Genomic DNA, 19,375 nt, shown 5'->3' on the forward strand with positions numbered 1-19,375 from the left:
AGTGACCAAGAAAAAACAGTAAAATTCTATGAAAACACATAGCATGTAAATCAGTGTGGGCACCCACACTCAAAAGAGAGCACCAACACTCTCACGAGCAACATTTATCAGGTACTTATTGCACATGGGATCTTACGTTAGAGACCAACCAACTAAGAAGCAAGCGCTTACACTCTCAAGTAATGAATATGCATAGGAACTCATGTGTTTGTAGGTAAACAGTTTGTAAGATTCCATTATTTCAGTATTCACTCTATCATTTAGAACTTAAAAAGAAAAACTTTTCTTTAAGGGATGTTTTCAGACATGAATAAATTTCACTGTTTAAATTTACTTACTGCTAAAATGTCTGCTTCTACAGGCAGGAGGTTTAAGAATGCAAAGAGCTGGACAGTCAGGATGGTGTAGACTTGCGTGGCCGAGAGCATGAGCATCCCTATGGAGAGCAGCATCTCGCTGCAGAATCACCTGGAAGACAAGCAGAGGAGCAGCAGTAAGTTCTGGGGCTTTGTCTCTGAAAGTAAGTTACATGACAGAGTCATTCCTCATGTCTAAAAGTATCTTTTAAATTATAAACATGGATTAACATTAAAATGAAACTAGTATTTCAAAAGCGTAACTGTTTACACAAATTCAGACGTTTAAGTAAACACCCAGTGTTAGTCAATACCTACATAACTCATGGTGACTAAGTTCTGTGTTTTAGCTACATAATAAAGATCCTCTCACAATTCTCAGTTTATAATGTGTGTTAGTTGATCAGTCATGTCTGACTCTTTGTGACCCCATGGACTGTAGCCTGCCAGGCTCCTCCATCCATGGGATTTCCCAGGCAAGAGTACTGGAGTGGGTATAGTACAGCTTGTCTACTAACTTAATTGTGCGAGAAACTAGATTTCAATCAAAATAATGATTTAAAAATGCACACGTACCTTTGACTTAACGCTTTTTTTTTTACAATCTTAAAGAATTATGGTAACTTTAAAATGTAATTTGTAAATGTCCATTTTATTTATCTTCGAATATTATACCCCACATTAGAGAATTTTTTAAAAAAATAGTCATTTATTATAAAGTAATATTTTTTGCCCTTTCCCTCCTAACAATACACACACACCTCTTTGCCTTTTTATCTCCCAATGGCAATAGTGTAGCTACCTCTCCCAACCTCATCCAATTTTCTACATGAATCTTTATCTACCTTACAGCAAAAAGATGCCATGAAAGAACCAAATGGTAACCAAGTATCAAAATTCTCACTGGGAAGCCTCAACCAACAGTGTAAGTTACTTTTTAAATGGTGAGAATGAAGTTTGCAAAGACAAGAGCCTATATAATGAATTATTTCTTTAAATATCACAAATTCATATAATTACAATTCTGATGACGACTGCTGTTTGTAAGGCTTCAGACTTAGAGACTACTAGACGGACTCAAACTCTGACTCTTTCAAACACACTGAAAGAGAAATATCCTTTAATAATTGAACCACTGTCTTGCAAAAGCCATTAATACCAGAAATGATATAAAGGTCAAAATACGTTAATGTGTAGATTTGTTCAACAAAGACAAAAATAAATTAGTGGTTGCCTGGGGATGGGGCTAAGAGGGAGATGGGGGACAGACAGGAATGGACATGACTGCTCATAGAAATGGGGTTTCTTTTCAGGACGATGAACATGGTCTAAAATTAAGACTGTGCTGATGGCTGCACAACTCTATAAATTTACTAAAAATAACTGCAGTTTTCACTTTAAATGGATATATTTTATGGTGTATTATATAATTCAATAAAGCTGTTTTCAAGATTTATAGATTAATTGATATGAATGTCTTAGGTAAAATACATTTTCAGAATATATCTCTGTTGAGAAGAGTTAAACACAGCAGGCCTGAGACTGCTGTCCTTAGAAAGACCTGCTTGCAAGGCTGGCCGGTCGTTGGCATCTGCCAGCTTGGATTTCAGGAGGATTGCTCTCAGGCCCTGATGAGAACAGCTGCCAACAACGTGGTTTACGCTGGACACCTGCCTCCCTTCTGGGAGTCTGAGCATTTGGTCCACGCTGCGTGGAAGGTGCCTGCCTGAACAGCCCTCACTCAGTCCAACCCTGGGCACTGAATCTAATCAGCTTCCCTGGCAGACACTCCCCATGCGTCATCCTAACTCGCTGCTGAGAGACTAGGCAAATCCCCTGTGACTCCAGAGACCCTCATAAGCTCACACCTGGTCTCCTCTGGACTTCCACTCCATGCACCCCTCCCCTTCGCGGATTCTGCTCTGCACCCTTTCACTGTAATAAATCCGGATCACGAGGAATCATACGCTGAGTCCTGGAAGCCCACTAAGAGAGTGAGGCAGTGAACTCAGGGGTGGTCTTGGGGACCCCCGTCATAACCACAGTATACCATTTCTGGGCAGAAATCACACCATAAAAACATAAAAATCCTTATAAAATAAAGTGCGCTTGCGACTAAATTTTACTAGAAGGAATTAGTACACAATATACTGACCACGGACCTATTTAGGAAAGTTACTCTGAATAAGAAGTATGACTTTGCTTGTAAAGTTTTGGAATTCTCAGCTAACTTTAGGGGAGGGAGAGGAAGAGAGAGTTTAGAGGGAAAATAACTCTAATGATAGGAATAATAATAATCCCAACAACTATAACTGACTACTTACTAAGTGCCAGGCATTGCTCTAGGCATGTTATTGAATTTAACTCATCTAACCCTAACAACACACTATAAGGTGTCATTCCATAGTTGGGAAAACTCAGGCCCTATTAAGTAACTTGTCCAAGATCAAACAATGAGTAATAGCAGAGCCAGTATCCAATCCCAGGCACTCTGTCTCTGAGAGCTACATGCTAAAGCCCAACTGAAAATAGCACCAATACCCAAGGCCAGTGTCCCAAAGGTTGAGGAATGGACCTACGCTCAAACAGGCACTCAAGGAGTTCAGTCCAACGCTCATGGCACAGTGGTCTCCGTGGCCGCTCAAACAGGCACTCAAGGAGTTCAGTCCAACGCTCATGGCACAGTGGTCTCCGTGGCCGCTGAAACAGGCACTCAAGGAGTTCAGTCCAATGCTCATGGCACAGTGGTCTCCGTGGTACCTACTTCTTCGGCTGTGTGTGTGTCTGTGTGTGTTTTTAATAACATCAAGTAGGTTTTGGCTATACATTTTTGCTTTTATTGCCTTTTTCAAATAACACATTCAAGAGTTTCTAAAGTCTATTTACAAAGCTAATTCTTATTCTAAATTTCATTGTGGAAAATGAGAGAAAAATTGAAATCATTCATAATCACAAAATAAAAGAAAAACCAGTGTCTATATTTTTAGGTATAACCTTCCAGTCTTTTAGCTATATGCAAATTTAAATACACATATTTAACAAAACTGGAATACACTATACATGTTTGGTTAACTATTATTTTCATTTACTACCTTGTGAATATTTTCCTAATTCATTACTACATTCAAAAAAAGTTTAAATCACATACCCTGTACCATAACATCCCCTCAAGAACCCTAACAGACAGTAGTACATGAGACCCTCTAGGGCTTCCACCCCTTTCACATATTTTAAAATCATTTCATATATGGGGTCCGCATATCTGACTGATATATAAAATGAAAACTACTGGTCTAAAACATGGTGCATAATGACCACAAGATACCTGTACACATATTCTTTAGTATATTTAATGGAATCCCCATTACCGGAGGTTGAATTAGCTTCTTGCTGTAAACTTTGTTTTGTATTGGAGCACAGTTGGTGAATAATGTGGTGACAGTTTCCGGTGGACAGCAAAGTGATTCAGTTATACACACACATGTATCTCTTCTTTTTCAAATTCTTCTCCCATTTGGAATGTTACAGAATATCGGGCAAAGCTCCCTGTGCTATTCAGTCAGTCCTTGTTGGTCATCCATTTTAAATATAGCAGAGTATACGTGTCAATCCCAAACTCCCTAACTGTCTCTCCTCCCTACTCTTCCTCCAGTAACCGTACGTATGTTCTCTAAGTCTGAGTCTGTTTTGTAAATAAGTTCATTTTTTTTTTTTTTTTTTAGATTCTACATATAAGCAATACAATCTCCTTCTCTGACTGACTTCACTGCGTATGACCATCTCTGGGTCCATCCACGTTCTGCAAATGGCATTATTTCATTCTTTGTAATAGCTGAGCAATAACCACTGTATATACATATACCACATCTTATTTACCCATTCACTTCTCAATGGACACTTAGGCTGCTTCCACGTCTTGTTCTTTGTCCATTTTTAATTGGGTGGTAGTGGCTGTTCAGCTGTAAAAGTTCTTTATATATTCTGCATATATTTCCCTTGTAAGATACATGATTGAAAAACATTTTCACCAATTCCATGGGTTTTATTTTCACTCTTCATAGTGTCCTTTAATGCACAAGTTTTTAATTTTGAGGAACCAGGCATTTCCTTGGTGGTCCAGTGGTTAAGACTCCACACTTTCAAAGCAAGAGGGTGTGGATTCAATCCCTGGTTGGGAAATAAGGTCCCACATGCCAGGCAGCACAGCCAAAAGAGTAATTTGTTAACCAAATTTCATTTTGAGGAACCAATCCTTCATTCTATTAATTTTCTCTTGGCCTTCTGAATTTGAGTACCCTGGAGGCTACATGTGATTATCCATATGGCTTAAGAGCACAGATGCCAGTTACTCATCAAACGCTATTCTGCTAGTTGCAAAATTTAAAACTTCCCCAAGCAGCAGAATAAATCCTAACCTCACATGTAAATTTGTGACAATACCATGCAACTCATCTATAAAAAATTCATTATAAACTTTTTACATTCTAAATTTTACAGATGGGGATGCATTTAGAAAGTGTTTAAGACCAACATTACTTTCAGGAATGCGCTTTTCAAACAACCTTTAACTCTGAAGATGACACATCTGACATCAACTGGCTCAGTGCCAAAAAACACGCATAAAACAGCTAACCATCTCCATAAGAACGCCTCTGAATAAGCTCATATTCCATTGGTTCTCAAGCTATTCTTGCATATCACTAGGATTTCAAAAACTTGACCAAAATAACACACTGCTAAAATAATGGTAATCTTTTCCTAATTTGAAAAATGATTTAATAGGTAGTAATTTCAATTTATTTTTCTCCAAAAATGTATCATATATTTCAAAAACACATCAAAAGAGTATGTACTATAGAAAGCACTAACAAAAAAAATCTGAAACAGCTAGTTAACCTTTTTACTGTAAAGTTTATAATAGCCAAAACACATTTTAGTAAAGACTTGTAAGAAAATTTTAAAAACCAATGTGCTCATCATCATGCTGTTTACATACATATCAGACTATAACATTTCCTCCAGAACAGCGTTCTCAATTCATACAAGTGAATATATCAATAACTTCATAATATGACTTCTAAGAGTTCAACTGAGAACTACTGAACATATACTACATTTAAGTTCCCATAAAGCATAGTTTTAAATTCTTTTAAAGAAACGGTTGAGACACTGTCATGAGCAAAAGTATTACAATGGGGAAAAACTGACAACATCAGGGCTTAACTTTTTAAGCAAAAATAAGATACTCAATAGTTCTTTGCAGAGGAGTTGAAGATTGCCCAGCTAATTTCTCTAGCATGAAGTCATCTAAACTAAAAGCAAGCCTTATCTAAGATTTTTTACTTTTATTGTCAATCAATACAAGCTTTTTTCAGATTCCACGACAAATTGATTTTTCAAACAAATGAAACAAATAAACCGAAACTTTCAGAGGTTAGCAAACAGGTTTCTCCCTCCGGGACTCATACAAACTATTCCCGTTGTTTAGTGTGTGCCATGATTCCAAACCCAGTCAAGGACAACACACATACGCAAAAAAAGTTATAGGCCAACAGATAGATAGATACAACACAGATACAAAATCCTCAACAATATTCCAGCAAACTGAATGCAGCAACATTTAAAACCATATTCAAACCATATTGATTAAAATCATAATGAAGTGGATTATTTCAGGGATGCAAGAATGGTTCAACATCTGCAAATTAATGTGATACATGATATTAATAAACGAAAGATAAAAGTCATTTGATCATTTCAACAGATGCAGAAAAAGCATTTGACAAGATTCAAAACTCATTTACATAAAAACTCAATAAAATAGGTATAGAAGGAATGTATTTCCACATAACAGAGGTTATAAAAAACAAATCCACAATTAACATCACACTCAACAGCAAAAAACTGAAAGCTATACCTCTAAGATGAGGAATCAGACAAAATGTCCACTTTTGCCACTCTTATTCAACATAGTACTGGAAGTCCTAGCCAGAACAATTAAGCAAGAAAAAGAAATAAAAGGCATCCAAACTGGAAAGGAAAAAGTAAAACCATCACTATTTGCAGATGACATGATTCCATCAAAAAAGTATCAGAAATAATGAACTAATAGAGTAAAGTGCAGAGTACAAAATCAATATACAAAAATATACTCCATTTCTGTACACTAAAAATGAACTATATCAGAAAGAGACACTAAGAGAACAATCCTATTTACAATCACAATAAAAAGAACAAAATACCTAGGGATAAATTTAATCAAGAAGGTGAGAGACCTGTACACTGAAGACTATAAAAAAACATCGTTGGATGAAACTGTAGACACAAATAAATGGAAATATATTCCATGCTCATCGACTGAAGGAATTAACATTATTAAAAGGTTCATATTATCTAAAGCAGTCTACAGATTCAATGCAATCTTTATCAAAATCCCAAGGACATTTTTCACAGAAATAAAACAAAAATCCTAAAATTTATACAGGACCACAAAAGACTGTGAAAAGCCAAGGCAATCCTGAGAAAAAGAACAACGCTGGAGACATCACATTCCCTGATTTCAAACGATACCACAAAGCTATAGTAACCAGAGCATGGTATTCACCAAAACAAACAAACACACACACAGATTAATGGAACAGAATTGAGGGCCCCAAAGCAAATCTATACCTACATGGACAATTACTTATGGCAAAGGAGTGGAGAACTACAATGGAAAAAAGATAGTCTCTTCAATAAATGTTGGGAAAGGACTTCCCTGGTGGTCCAGTGGTTTGGAATCTGCCGGCCAATGCAGGAGACATGAGTTCAATCCCTGGCCCAGGAGGATTCCACATGCCACAGAGCAACTAACTAAGCCCAGGAACAACAACCACCCAAGCTCCCCTGTTGTGGGGCCTGTGCCCACCACAAACAGTAGCCCCTGCCTGACGCAACTAGAGAAAGCCCAGGTGCAGCAACAAAGACCCAGCACAGCCATAAATAAATAAATAAATAAATAAATAAATAAATGCTGGGAAAACCAGACAGCCCTATGCAAAAAAAAAAGTAGAACACAAAACTCAACTAAATAGATTAAAGACTTAATGTAAGACCTGAAACCATAAAATTCAACAGAAGAAAACATAAGCAATATGCACCTTAACATCAGCCTTAGCAGTATCTTTCTGAGTATGTCTCTTCAGGCAAAGGAAACAAAAACAAAAATAAATAAATGGAACTACATCAAACTAGAAAGATTCTGCACAGCAAAGGAAACCACCAGTAAAATGAAAAGACAATCTACTAAATGGGAAAAGATATTTGTAAATCATACATCTAATAAGGGGTTAATATACAAAGTATACAAAGAACTCAGAAAACTGAACAGCAAAAAACCAAACAACCCAATTTAAAGATGAGCACAGGATATGAAGCAACATCTTTCCAAAGAAGACACACAGATGACGAAAAGGCACATGAAAAGATGATCAACATCATTAATTATCAGGGAAATGCAAATCAAAACTGCAACGAGATAACACCTCACACCCATCGGAATGACTATTATCGAAAAGGCAAGCAATAATAAGTGTTAGTGAAGACGTGGAGAAAAGTGAACCCTCAAACACTGTTACTGGGAATGTAAATCAATGCAGTCAATTTATAAAAATAATATGGAAAGGCCTCAAAAAATTAGGACAAGTACCATATGATCCAGCTACACTTTTGGATATTCATCCAAAGAATATGAAAACAGTAATTCAAAAAGATATATGCACCCCAATGTTCACTGCAGCATCATTTATAATAACCAAGATACGAAACTACCTAAATGCCTATTGACACGGGGATAAAAAAGATTTGGTAAGCGTGCAGAATACTGCTCGGCCACTAAAAAAAAATAAAGTCTTACCACGCACAACAGACACATGGGCCTTGAGGATATTACGCTAAGTGAAATAAGTCAGATGGAGAAAGATAAGTACTATATGATTTCATGCAATGTGGATTATAACTAACTAAAGGAACAAACCAAATGAAGATAAAACAAATGCACAGATATGGAGAACAGATCAGTAGTTATTGGTGTGGAAAGGGGTTGAGGAAAGACAAAATGGGAAAATGGGTCAAATGCAGGGTGACAGATGAAAATCAAACTTTCAGTGCTGTAGTATGTACAGAGATCGAAATATAATGTAAGCATGAAACAATGTTATGTTATCAATGTTAACTCAATTTAAAAATACATCGACATAACATAATCAAGGATATTTGTACTATTAAGTGGCGAAAGTCAGGTCCTGTTCTTCCTCCAATCTATTACCTCCCTTGTCCTTATACAGACATAGGCAATGAGTTGTCCTTTTTGATAATAAACTATTGAGCATTAAGCATTAAAGTAGAATTAAATTTTTGCATGGGCATATAATGTAGTTCCCTACAATAAGGAAAACAAATCACAGCTGTATGACTAATACAGACGAATTTCATAAGAATAACCCTGAGCAAAGGAAGCAAGTCACAAAGAAGGCGAACACTATGATTCTACTCACATGAAGTTCTTTAAAAGACAAAACAGAAGATATTCTGCACAGATTCACATTTAAGAGGTAAAAAGGTAAAGAAAAATGAGGACATTATCATCATAAAAATCAAGATTGTGATACCTTGAGGTTAAGAAAGGTAAGGAAGCGGGTGTGACCAAGAAATAGATGCTTCTGGGATGCCAGCAATAGTTCACATCTCAACCTGGGCTGTGATGAGATGGGAATTTGCATTATAATTGTTCTTGAAGTCATACACAAATGTTTTATGCATTTTCTTATATCTACAATATCAAATTATTATTATTATTATTATTATTTTTTGTGTGTGTGTGCCACACAATGCTGTAAGTGGGATCCTAGTTCCCCAATCAGGGATAAAACCGTGCCCCCTGCATTGGAAGCTCGCAGTCTTAACCACTGGACCACCAGGGAAATCTCCTTCTATTTTTAAAAGGAAAAAAAGGCCAAAATAAAGCAGTTTGTCTTTAAAACAAGATTTTGTTTTGCTTTGTTTTTCTGACGACATGAAAATATTACCAAAGCTAGCAAGCAGAAGCCTATCAAGATCACACATACCGAATCAACAAACAACAAGCAACTACTAAAAACCAGACATGTTCAGCCCAGAGCTGTTATCTTCTCACTCAGTGGACGTGAGATGGGATCTAGTCATGTGTCTATAGCACGTATCATCCAGGGGCTTGTGGTAAAAATAAATATTCCCAGGTCCCTCCCTGGAGAGTCAGACAGAAGACTTATAATTTTACTTTTTAAAAACGTCCCCTAGTGAATGTCCACATGATCAAGCCAAATTTGAAAAACACTGTTCTCATCTATAGATTGGCAAGTACTGTAGCAAGTCATTATTTATAAACTTCTTGTAAGTCAAAGAGGAGTGGGGTAGAGGGTCAAATTAGAGCAAGAAAAAGGAGTGAGGAAGGAAGAGAAAGGAGGGAGGGAGGGAAACAGGAAAGTAAACAAACATTTCTCTTCAATGCCACTGCTGTCACCAGCGCCAGTGCCAACCCCAGCAACAAGCCAAGGAGCGAGCAAGAGACAACTGGCAGTGAGCCGCTTTCATAACATTCGAGTCTTAAGCAGCATCTGGAGAGACATTCTAGAAAATTATGGTTTTCCAGGTTATCAAAGCAGGCCCAGCAGAGACTTCCCTGGTGGTCCAGTGGTTAAGACTGAGCTTCCAATGCTCAGACTCCACGCACCCTGATCAGGGAACTTCACATGCTGCAACTAAAGATCCCACATGCTGCAACTAAAATGAAGATCTCAAATGCCACAGTCAAGACCCGGCACAGCCAAATAAATAAATATTAAAAGATACCTGCATCAATACTTCAGCCCTAGTGCACCTACACTTCAAAATATCAATCTTCTGAATCAAAATGTTTTATGATGCTTCACACAAATATCAGTATCACCACTATACACAGATTAGTAGAGAACTTACTAATTTTGACATAAGAGCTCTGTTAAGTATTTGAAGTGAATGTTTTTCCATCTAATCCTCAGAACAACCTTGTCAAGTAAAACAAAAACACGGCAGGGAAAAGTAGCTTGTATTATCATTCCAGTTTCCTATTTTAGAGGACTCAATTTCTATGTGTAAATACTAGAATAAATGAACCAATTCTCATATCCATTATTCCCACTCCACCCTTTTCCTTTAATTTATGTATAATTTCTGAACAAAAAGCTGAGCATACCCAACGCCCTATACACTGTTTGGGGCATGGAATTTATCCCACTAAATCAACGGTGTAAGAGTATGGGGTGCCAGATCAAGACATCCCATTTCCACTGATGATAACAACTGCTTCTTAAAACATCACTCCAAGAGTCGGTTCTTGGCTTCTTTTCTGTGTTACTGTTAAAAATATTTCATGTTTACACTAAGATGCATAAATACTATGAAATAAAACAACCTGTTAACATGTATGTGTAAACTCTGGGTGGTGGGACTCTCATGATTTTACTTTACATTTACCTGCACATTTCAAAATAAACTTTCTCCAGTTTATTTCATTTTATATAACATACACCAAGCAAAAACATTAACTTCACTATGGCGATGGTTTCACTGTTACACAAATATGTCAAAGCTAATAAAAGCATAAGCTTTAAATATGTATTATTTGCCAGTTGTAAATCAATAAAACCATTTGTAATTTTTTAAGGAAAAATAATTTTTAAATTCTGATGGGAAAAGTAAGGCTGAGGGAGAGTACCCAAAAAGACTAAACCTGGGAGAAGGGTCCCCTTCTCAAACCTGGAGCTTCTCATTGGTGAAGGTATGGCTGCAGCGCACAAGATAACAGATAATTTCACCAGATTGTGCAAACCAGAGCTGGTCCAACACTGCCAGACAAGCAGGAAGCCATTCTCTGGAGTGTAGGCGTTGAGGTTGGTGAGCAACTGTGCAGAGGTGGTCAGGACACTGCTACAGGCCAAGACCTGGAATGCAGAGTACGCGTGTGAAGAGAACTGCAGGAAGCAATTCCCTGGGCACACGCAAGCCAAGGCTGGGGTACAGGCGTGCAGAAGGAGGCAAGGCACTGCAGGCCCAAGGCCTGAGGTACCTGGCGTCCACTTCAGAAGGGCCGTGGCAAGGCAGGTCTGGACGGGGACTGCAGGACCAGGGGGGCCTGTTTACGCTGGGCCTGTGGCTGAGGCAGAGCACCAGCAGATGTCCCCAGTGTCCCAGGGGAAGGGGCAGGGGGAACAGGATACACACAGCTCTTGAGGAAACTAGGAAAGGAACACCAGGAAACGAAGAAGGCAAAAATCCCTTCCCCGCCAGCATCCTGATCCCTTAGCACCTAGTAAAGCTTAACATCATGCTCTTTGTAAACGAGAAATGGTTAGAGTCCAGTCCAAATTACTGCAGAGCAGGTACTGAAGGGTGAATCTGGAGCAGAAAGAAAATGAATTGATAATTTACACAGCTAACTTTCTGCTCTTAACAGTAGTTAAGTGAGACAGTGCTTCACTCACTTAATAACAGGGAAAAAGGAAAGTGAGTACAAGGCCATGAGTGTCCATCGTGGCCACTGGTGCAGAATCTCAAAGAGCACCCACAGTCTTTGACATATCACTTATTTTTAAAAGTCACGCAGATTTCTTATTCTAGTCTAGCCTATTATCCATGTGTGTTTTAAAACAAAATGTTTTAAATTATGCAACAACTGATTTTTATGCTTATCAGCTTCTGGGGGTTGCCCACGTTCCTTGGTTCAGGTGACCCAGGCCCCATCTTCAAAGCCAGCAATGGTATATTGATTCCTTCCCATATCACTTCATTCCAAACTCCTACTCTTCCACTCTCAGGAAATCTCACGATTACACTGGGCCTAACTGAATAACCCCCAGCTTCCCTGGTGGCTCAGTGGTGAAGAATTCACCTCCAAATGCAGGAGACACGGGTTCGATCCCTGGGTCAGGAAGATCTCCTGCAGAAGGAAATGGCAACCCACTGCAGTATTCGTGCCTGGAAAATTCCATGGACAGTAGAGCCTAGTGGGCTACAGCCCATGGGGTTGCAGAAGTTAGATATGACTTAGCAACTAACCAACAACAATCACGTCATGTTTCCTGGCACAAGATTTTCTTGTCCCATCTTATACTTTCCGTGCTGTAGCCCCCAAGTCAGTCATTTCTCGAAGGAAGATATCCTTGTTTGCAGGAATCTTCCACTAAAACTTCTGGTGAGTACAGAATATGAAGTTAACAATTTACTCTCAGATGATAAAGGAAAGAAAGAAAAGGTTCCTGTACTGTTCTGGAAATGAGATCATTTCCAAATTAAAACATACACATACATATTTTACATTAATCAACACAATTTCTCCCAAAGCTCAGAACAAATTATCTGAGACTTGTCTAAACACTAGCAGTACAGATGAATGAAAATTTACCAGCTATAAAAATCACTGTGACTCCTCTCGGAACCTGGCAAACTGAGCTCAGCTTCTGAAGTGTAACTGCAAAGATTGTGAGGAGAGTTGTAAAATATAGCTCAAAGTGCTCGGCCTGGTGAATCCACCATTTACTGATTTAAGTTAATGACACTGTAATCAGCCTCTAACCCTTACACATCATGCATTATATTGTTATCTAATAAAAGGCTTATGATTTCTTCTAACACTAAAAATAATGCTCAATAGAAGATATGAAGAAAATATGGATTACCCAAAGGTTAACATTCACAGATAACATGAGTGTTTGATCTCATGTGCTGTAGTTCACCCTCACAGGTCCCTACATACCCTCGCTCTCCAACCTCACTTTCAGCTCTCGTTCCTCACTACCACCCAGCTGACCCACAAGGGCCCAGCTCACCCAACATATTAAGGCACAACAGCAAGAGCACAGTGATTGATATACTTCTTAATCAGATACCAGAATTTCTTAAGTCTATTCCCTTATTCTGTATCACCCACATCACTCATACTGGTTCTACTTCTCTGATCCAACCACTACTAGCAGTTTTTTTTTCAAATCCATATTTTATTATCATTTTTATACTTATTGTATTACGACTTGTATGCTTTTTTACTTAAAGTTGTATCATTTTCTCTTGTTATTAAAACTCTTCACGAACATTTTGTTAACAGCTGCTGAATGTTACATTATATGACTAAATCATGACCTTCTCTAACTATCCCTCTACTGTGTAATATTAAGTTGAATCTACCTATTGCAATTATAAATAATTCTATGATAAATATAAATCTTTTTCCATATTTCAGATTGTTTCCTTAGTATAGATTCCTAAATGTGGAATCACTATGCCAAGGAAACAATCTAAAACTTTATACATGTAGCCAAATTGCTTTCCAGAGAGAAGATTCCTATTAATATTGATCATTATCAAATAAATGTACATAATAATAATTATTATATCAAATAATAAATTATCATTATCAAATAAATGTACATTTCAAACACTGATTATCCTTTTCTCATCTTTGTTGGTGTTAGATAATAAGTTACATAAGCTGTAAATGATTTCTAAAATTTCTGGCTATGTACTTAATATGCATTATTTCTTTTAATACTCCCAACAGTATCAACAGATGGTGGAAGGTCTTACTATCTTTCCATAAATATAGGAAACTGAGAATTAGATAAATAACATTAAGGGCTTACAGCAGCACTGAGGATATAGCAAGCACATTAAAAGTATTCACTTTCTTAAGTAACTTGCCCAACGATGCTGACCTCTTAAATAATGGAGTTACAATTCAAATACAGGTGTATATCATGAAATGCCAGCCCTTTCAGACCATCTAATTACTGTATAAATTTGCACTTATTTAATTATGTGTGAGATTGAAATTGTTCATATGAAATTTGAACAGATGAAATTGTTCATAATAAAATTTTAAGGCTAAATATTTGAAATCCTCTTTCAAAGAAAACTAAGAAAGGTAAACTAACATACATAAATGATAATTCACATATTCAAATCAGCTACCATTCCAAGGGCTTCCCTGGTGGCTCAGTGGTAAAGAATTCACCTGCAATGTTGGAGATGTGGGTTCAATTCCTGGGTCAGGAAGATCTTCTGGAGAAGAAAATGGCAACCCATTCCTGTTTTCTTGCCTGTATACTGAATACTCCTGTATTCCCATGCATAGAGGGGCTAGTGGGCTACAGTCCATGGGGTCGCAAAAAGAATCAGACACAACTTAGTGGCTAAACAACAACAACCATTCCAACCTTACTTTTATTATTCATGGATTTCTGAACTAGATTTAATGATAAATATGATTTATCCCTAAGCCTTTCTCCAAAACATCAGAATTAAGTTGCAAAAAAATTTAACTTTAAAAATAAATATGCCCACCTTTCTTCAAGCTTAAAGAAAATAAAATATTCTTATCTATATTATAATGACCAAGTATATGTAATCTGATACCAGGAATGCAATAGTGTAAGTAGATAATCATTCAACACTATGCTAAAAGGACATCCTATACTATTAATATTCACAATAATCATACATCATTGAGATCAAAATTCTTCAGTGTTCCACTTCCCACTTTCTTATTTACCTATGTGATCCAGCTTTCAAAGGTAAAAGAGAAGGCAAATGACCATTAAAAGAAATTAACGCGAAGCCAAGATGGCGGAGGAACAGGACGGGGAGACCACTTTCTCCCCTACCAATTCATCGGAAGAACAACTGAACGCCGAGCAAACTTCACAAAGCAACTTCTGATCCTTGGCAGAGGACATCAGGCGCCCAGAAAAGCAGCCAATTGTCTTCAAAAGGAGGTAGGACAAAATACAAAAGATAAAAAGAGAGACAAAAGAGCTAGGGACGGAGACCCGTCCCGGGAAGGGAATCTTAATAGAGGAAGTTTCCAAACACCAGGAAACCCTCACACTGGCGGGTCTGGGGGAAGTTTTCAAATCTCGGAGGGCAACCTGACTGGGAGGAAAAATAAATAAAACCCACAGATTACTGTGCCTAAAAGCAACTCCCAGCAGAAAAGTACCCCAGGCGCCCGCATCCCCACCAGCAAGTGGGGGCAGAACGGAGGAGCAGGCGGCATTGCTGAGGGTAAGGACCGGCTGAAGGCCCTGAGAGCAATCGGAGCGAGCTTTCATGAGATAGCAACTTAAACTGTGGGATAGCAAGAGAGAGAGAGAAAATCAACCGGCCGAACACACTGTCTGCCGTTCGCAGAACAAAGGACTGATCCCCACCGGAGGCAGGAGGCAGGAGGCAGGAGGGAGGGGAAAGGGGCAAGCTCGGCCCCAAAGACGGCATCCCCTACCACACTGCAGACAGGCCTCCAGTTTCTAACCAAAGACTTCCTGAGGTTCTGGAAGGTCGACATCCGCCGGGAGGGTCGCGGCTAGACACTAGGCGCACACACCCGACTGGGCAAGCGGAAACCGAGGCTGGGCCGCGGAGGGGAGAAGGCGCGCCGCACCGGGGAGAGCGCGCCCGTCAAGCTCCTGGCGGCCTCAGCTGCTCGGGCGGGAAGGCACAAAACGCGGGCGCAGTCAGTCCACGCTTTTGTGGAATACCCGAAAACTGGAACCGCACGCAACGCAGGGCGCGCTCCATATAGAGCAGCCGGGAGCCTGAATGGTGTGGACGGGGAAAGCGCGCCCCTCCCTCCCCGCAGCGCGGCCCCCACTAGCGACCCTGAGCAAGAGACCACCTCCGCCCGCCTGTGTCAGGGCGGAAATTAGACACCGAAGAGACCGGCAAACAGAAGCCCAATAAACAAAGGGAACAGCTTCAGAAGGGACCGGGGCAACAGATTAAAATCCCTGTAGAAAACACCGACTACACCGGAAGGGGCCTACAGATATCAAGAAGTGTAAGCTGGAACGAGAAGCTATCTGAAACTGGACCGAACCCACACTGACCGCAACAGCGCCAGAGAAATTCCTAGATATATTTGTACTTTTTTTCATTTTTTTATTTTTTCTCTTTTATTTTCTTTTAAAAGTACCTATTACTCCCCATTACTCCTTAACTTTCATTTTCATATATTTTTACAATTTTTTTAATTAGGAAAAAAAATTTTTTTTTCCCTTTCTTTTCTCTTATTTTCTTTTAAAGTCCTCTATTACTCCTCTATTACTGCTTAGTTTTAATTTTCATTTCACTATAACCTTGCAAAAAAAAGAGAGAAGCCCCATTTTTAAACCAAACTTCATATATATTTCTAAAATTTTTTGTTTTTGTTTTTAATATTGTATTTTTAAGAGTCTAACCTCTACTCTAGATTTTTAATCTTTGTTTTTCAGTATGTGATATAAATTGTGGACGTTTAAGAATCCAATATTTGGCTCCCATTTTTATTCAGGAGTGTGTTGATTACTCTCTCCCACTTTTGACTCTCCGTTTTCTACCTCAGAACACCTCTATTTCCTCCTTTCCCCTTCTCTTCCCAATCCAATTCTGTGAATCTCTGTGGGTGTCTGGGCTGTGGAGAACACTCTGGGAACAGAGAACTGTGTAGATCTGTCTCTCTCTTCTTGAGTCCCCCTTTTTCTCCTCCTGCTCATCTCTATCTCCCTCCTCCCTCTCCTCTTCTTCATGTAACTCTGTGAACCTCTCTGCGTGTCCCTCACGGGGGAGAACCTTTTCACCATTAACCTAGAAGTTTTATTATCAGTGCTATATAGTTGCAGAAGTCTTGAGACTACTTAAAACAGAAATCCAGAGGCAGGAGACTTAAGCCCAAAACCTAAGAACACCAGAAAACTCCTGACTACAGGAAACATTAATAAGAGACCGTCCAAAAGCCTCCATACCTACACGGAAACCAACCCCCACCCAAGAGCCAGTAAGTTCCAGAGCAAGACAGACCACGCAAATTCTCCAGCAACACAGGAACATAGCCCTGAGCGTCAACATACAGCCTGCCCGAAGTCACACCTAACACATAGACCCATCTCAAAACTCATTACTGGACACTCCATTGCACTCCACAGAGAAGAAATCCAGTTCCACGCACCGGAACACCGACGCAAGCTTCCCTAACCAGGAAACCTTGACAAGCCAATCGTCCAACCCCACCCACTGGGTGAAGCCTCCACAATAAAAAAGAGCCACAGACCTCCAGAATACAGAAAGCCCACTCCAGACACAGCAATCTAAACAAGATGAAAAGGCAGAGAAATACCCAACAGGTAAAGGAACATGAAAAATGCCCACCAAGTCAAACAAAAGAGGAGGAGATAGGGAATCTACCTGAAAAAGAATTTAGAATAATGATAATAAAAATGATCCAAAATCTTGAAAACAAAATGGAGTTACAGATAAATAGTCTGGAGACAAAGATTGAGAAGATGCAAAAAATGTTTAATAAGGACCTAAAAGAAATAAAAAAGAGTCAATTAAAAATGAATAATGCAATAAATGAGATCAAAAACACTATGGAGGGAACCAACAGTAGAATAACAGAGACAGAAGACAGGATAAGTGAGGTAGAAGATAAAATGGTGGAAATAAATGAAGCAGAGAGGAAAAAAGAAAAAAGAATCAAAAGAAATGAGGACAACCTCAGGGACCTCTGGGACAATGTGAAACGCCCCAACATTTGAATCATAGGAGTCCCAGAAGAAGACAAAAAGAAAGGCCATGAGAAAATACTTGAGGAGATAATAGCTGAAAACTTTCCAAAAATGGGGAAGGAAATAGTTACACAGATCCAAGAAACCCAGAGAGTCCCAAACAGGATAAACCCAAGGCGAAACACCCCAAGACACATATTAATCAAATTAACAAAGATCAAACACAAAGAACAAATACTAAAAGCAGCAAGGGAGAAACAACAAATAACACACAAAAGGATTCCCATAAGGATAACAACATAAGGATATCAATAGAAACCCTTCAGGCCAGAAGGGAATGGCAGGACATACTTAAAGTAATGAAAGAGAAGAACCTACAACCTAGATTACTGTACCCAGCAAGGATCTCATTCAGATATGAAGGAGAATTCAAAAGCTTTACAGACAAGCAAAAGCTGAGAGAATTCAGCACCACCAAACCAGCTCTTCAACAAATGCTAAAGGATCTTCTCTAGACAGGAAACACAGAAAGGTTGTATAAACGTGAACCCAAAACAACAAAGTAAATGGCAATGCGACCGTATCCATCAATCATTATGTTAAATGTAAATGGGTTGAATGCCCCAACCAAAAGACAAAGACTGGCTGAATGGATACAAAAACAAGACCCCTATATATGCTGTCTACAAGAGACCCACCTCAAAATAAGGGACACATACAGACTAAAAGTGAAGGGCTGGAAAAAAATACTTCACACAAACGGAGACCAAAAGAAAGCAGGAGTCGCAATACTCATATCAGATAAAATAGACTTTCAAATAAAGGCTGTGAAAAGAGACAAAGAAAGACACTACATAATGATCAAAGGATCAATCCAACAAGATATAACAATTATAAATATATATGCATCCAACATAGGAGCATCACAATATGTAAGGCAAACGCTAACAAGTTTGAAAGAGGAAATTAATAGTAACACAATAATAGTGGGAGACTTTAATACCCCACTCACAATTATGGATAGATCAACTAAACAGAAAATGAACAAGGAAACACAAACTTTAAATGACACAATGGACCAGCTAGACCTAATTGATATCTATAGGACATTTCACCTCAAAACAATCAACTTCACCTTTTTCTCAAGTGCACACAGAACCTTCTCCAGAATAGATCACATCCTGGGCCATAAATCTAGTCTTGGTAAATTCAAAAAAACTGAAATCATTCCAGTCATCTTTTCTGACCACAGTGCAGTAAGATTAGATCTCAATTACAGGAAAAAAATTGTTAAAAATTCAAACATATGGAGGCTAAATAACACGCTTCTGAATAACCAACAAATCATTAGAAGAAATCAAAAAAGAAATCAAAATATGTATAGAAATGAATGAAAATGAAAACACAACAACCCAAAACCTATGAGACACT

At 38.6% G+C, this 19,375-nt stretch overlaps 1 protein-coding gene across 3 annotated transcripts in view; it reads right to left on the bottom strand.

Annotated features, from left to right (window-relative positions):
- Window positions 1–19,375, bottom strand: part of RNF13 (ring finger protein 13) — a 119,813-nt gene that overhangs the window by 87,282 nt on the left and 13,156 nt on the right. For all 3 annotated transcript variants that reach the window (XM_065942465.1, XM_065942463.1, XM_065942464.1), the window contains exon 2: window positions 339–468. In XM_065942465.1, the coding sequence (XP_065798537.1) occupies window positions 339–452 (114 nt within the window). In that variant the 5' untranslated portion in view covers window positions 453–468. The remainder of the gene's footprint in view (window positions 1–338; window positions 469–19,375) is intronic.

Source organism: Muntiacus reevesi, chromosome 8 (genome assembly GCF_963930625.1).
Source record: "Muntiacus reevesi chromosome 8, mMunRee1.1, whole genome shotgun sequence".
NCBI classification, from domain to species: Eukaryota; Metazoa; Chordata; class Mammalia; order Artiodactyla; family Cervidae; genus Muntiacus; species Muntiacus reevesi.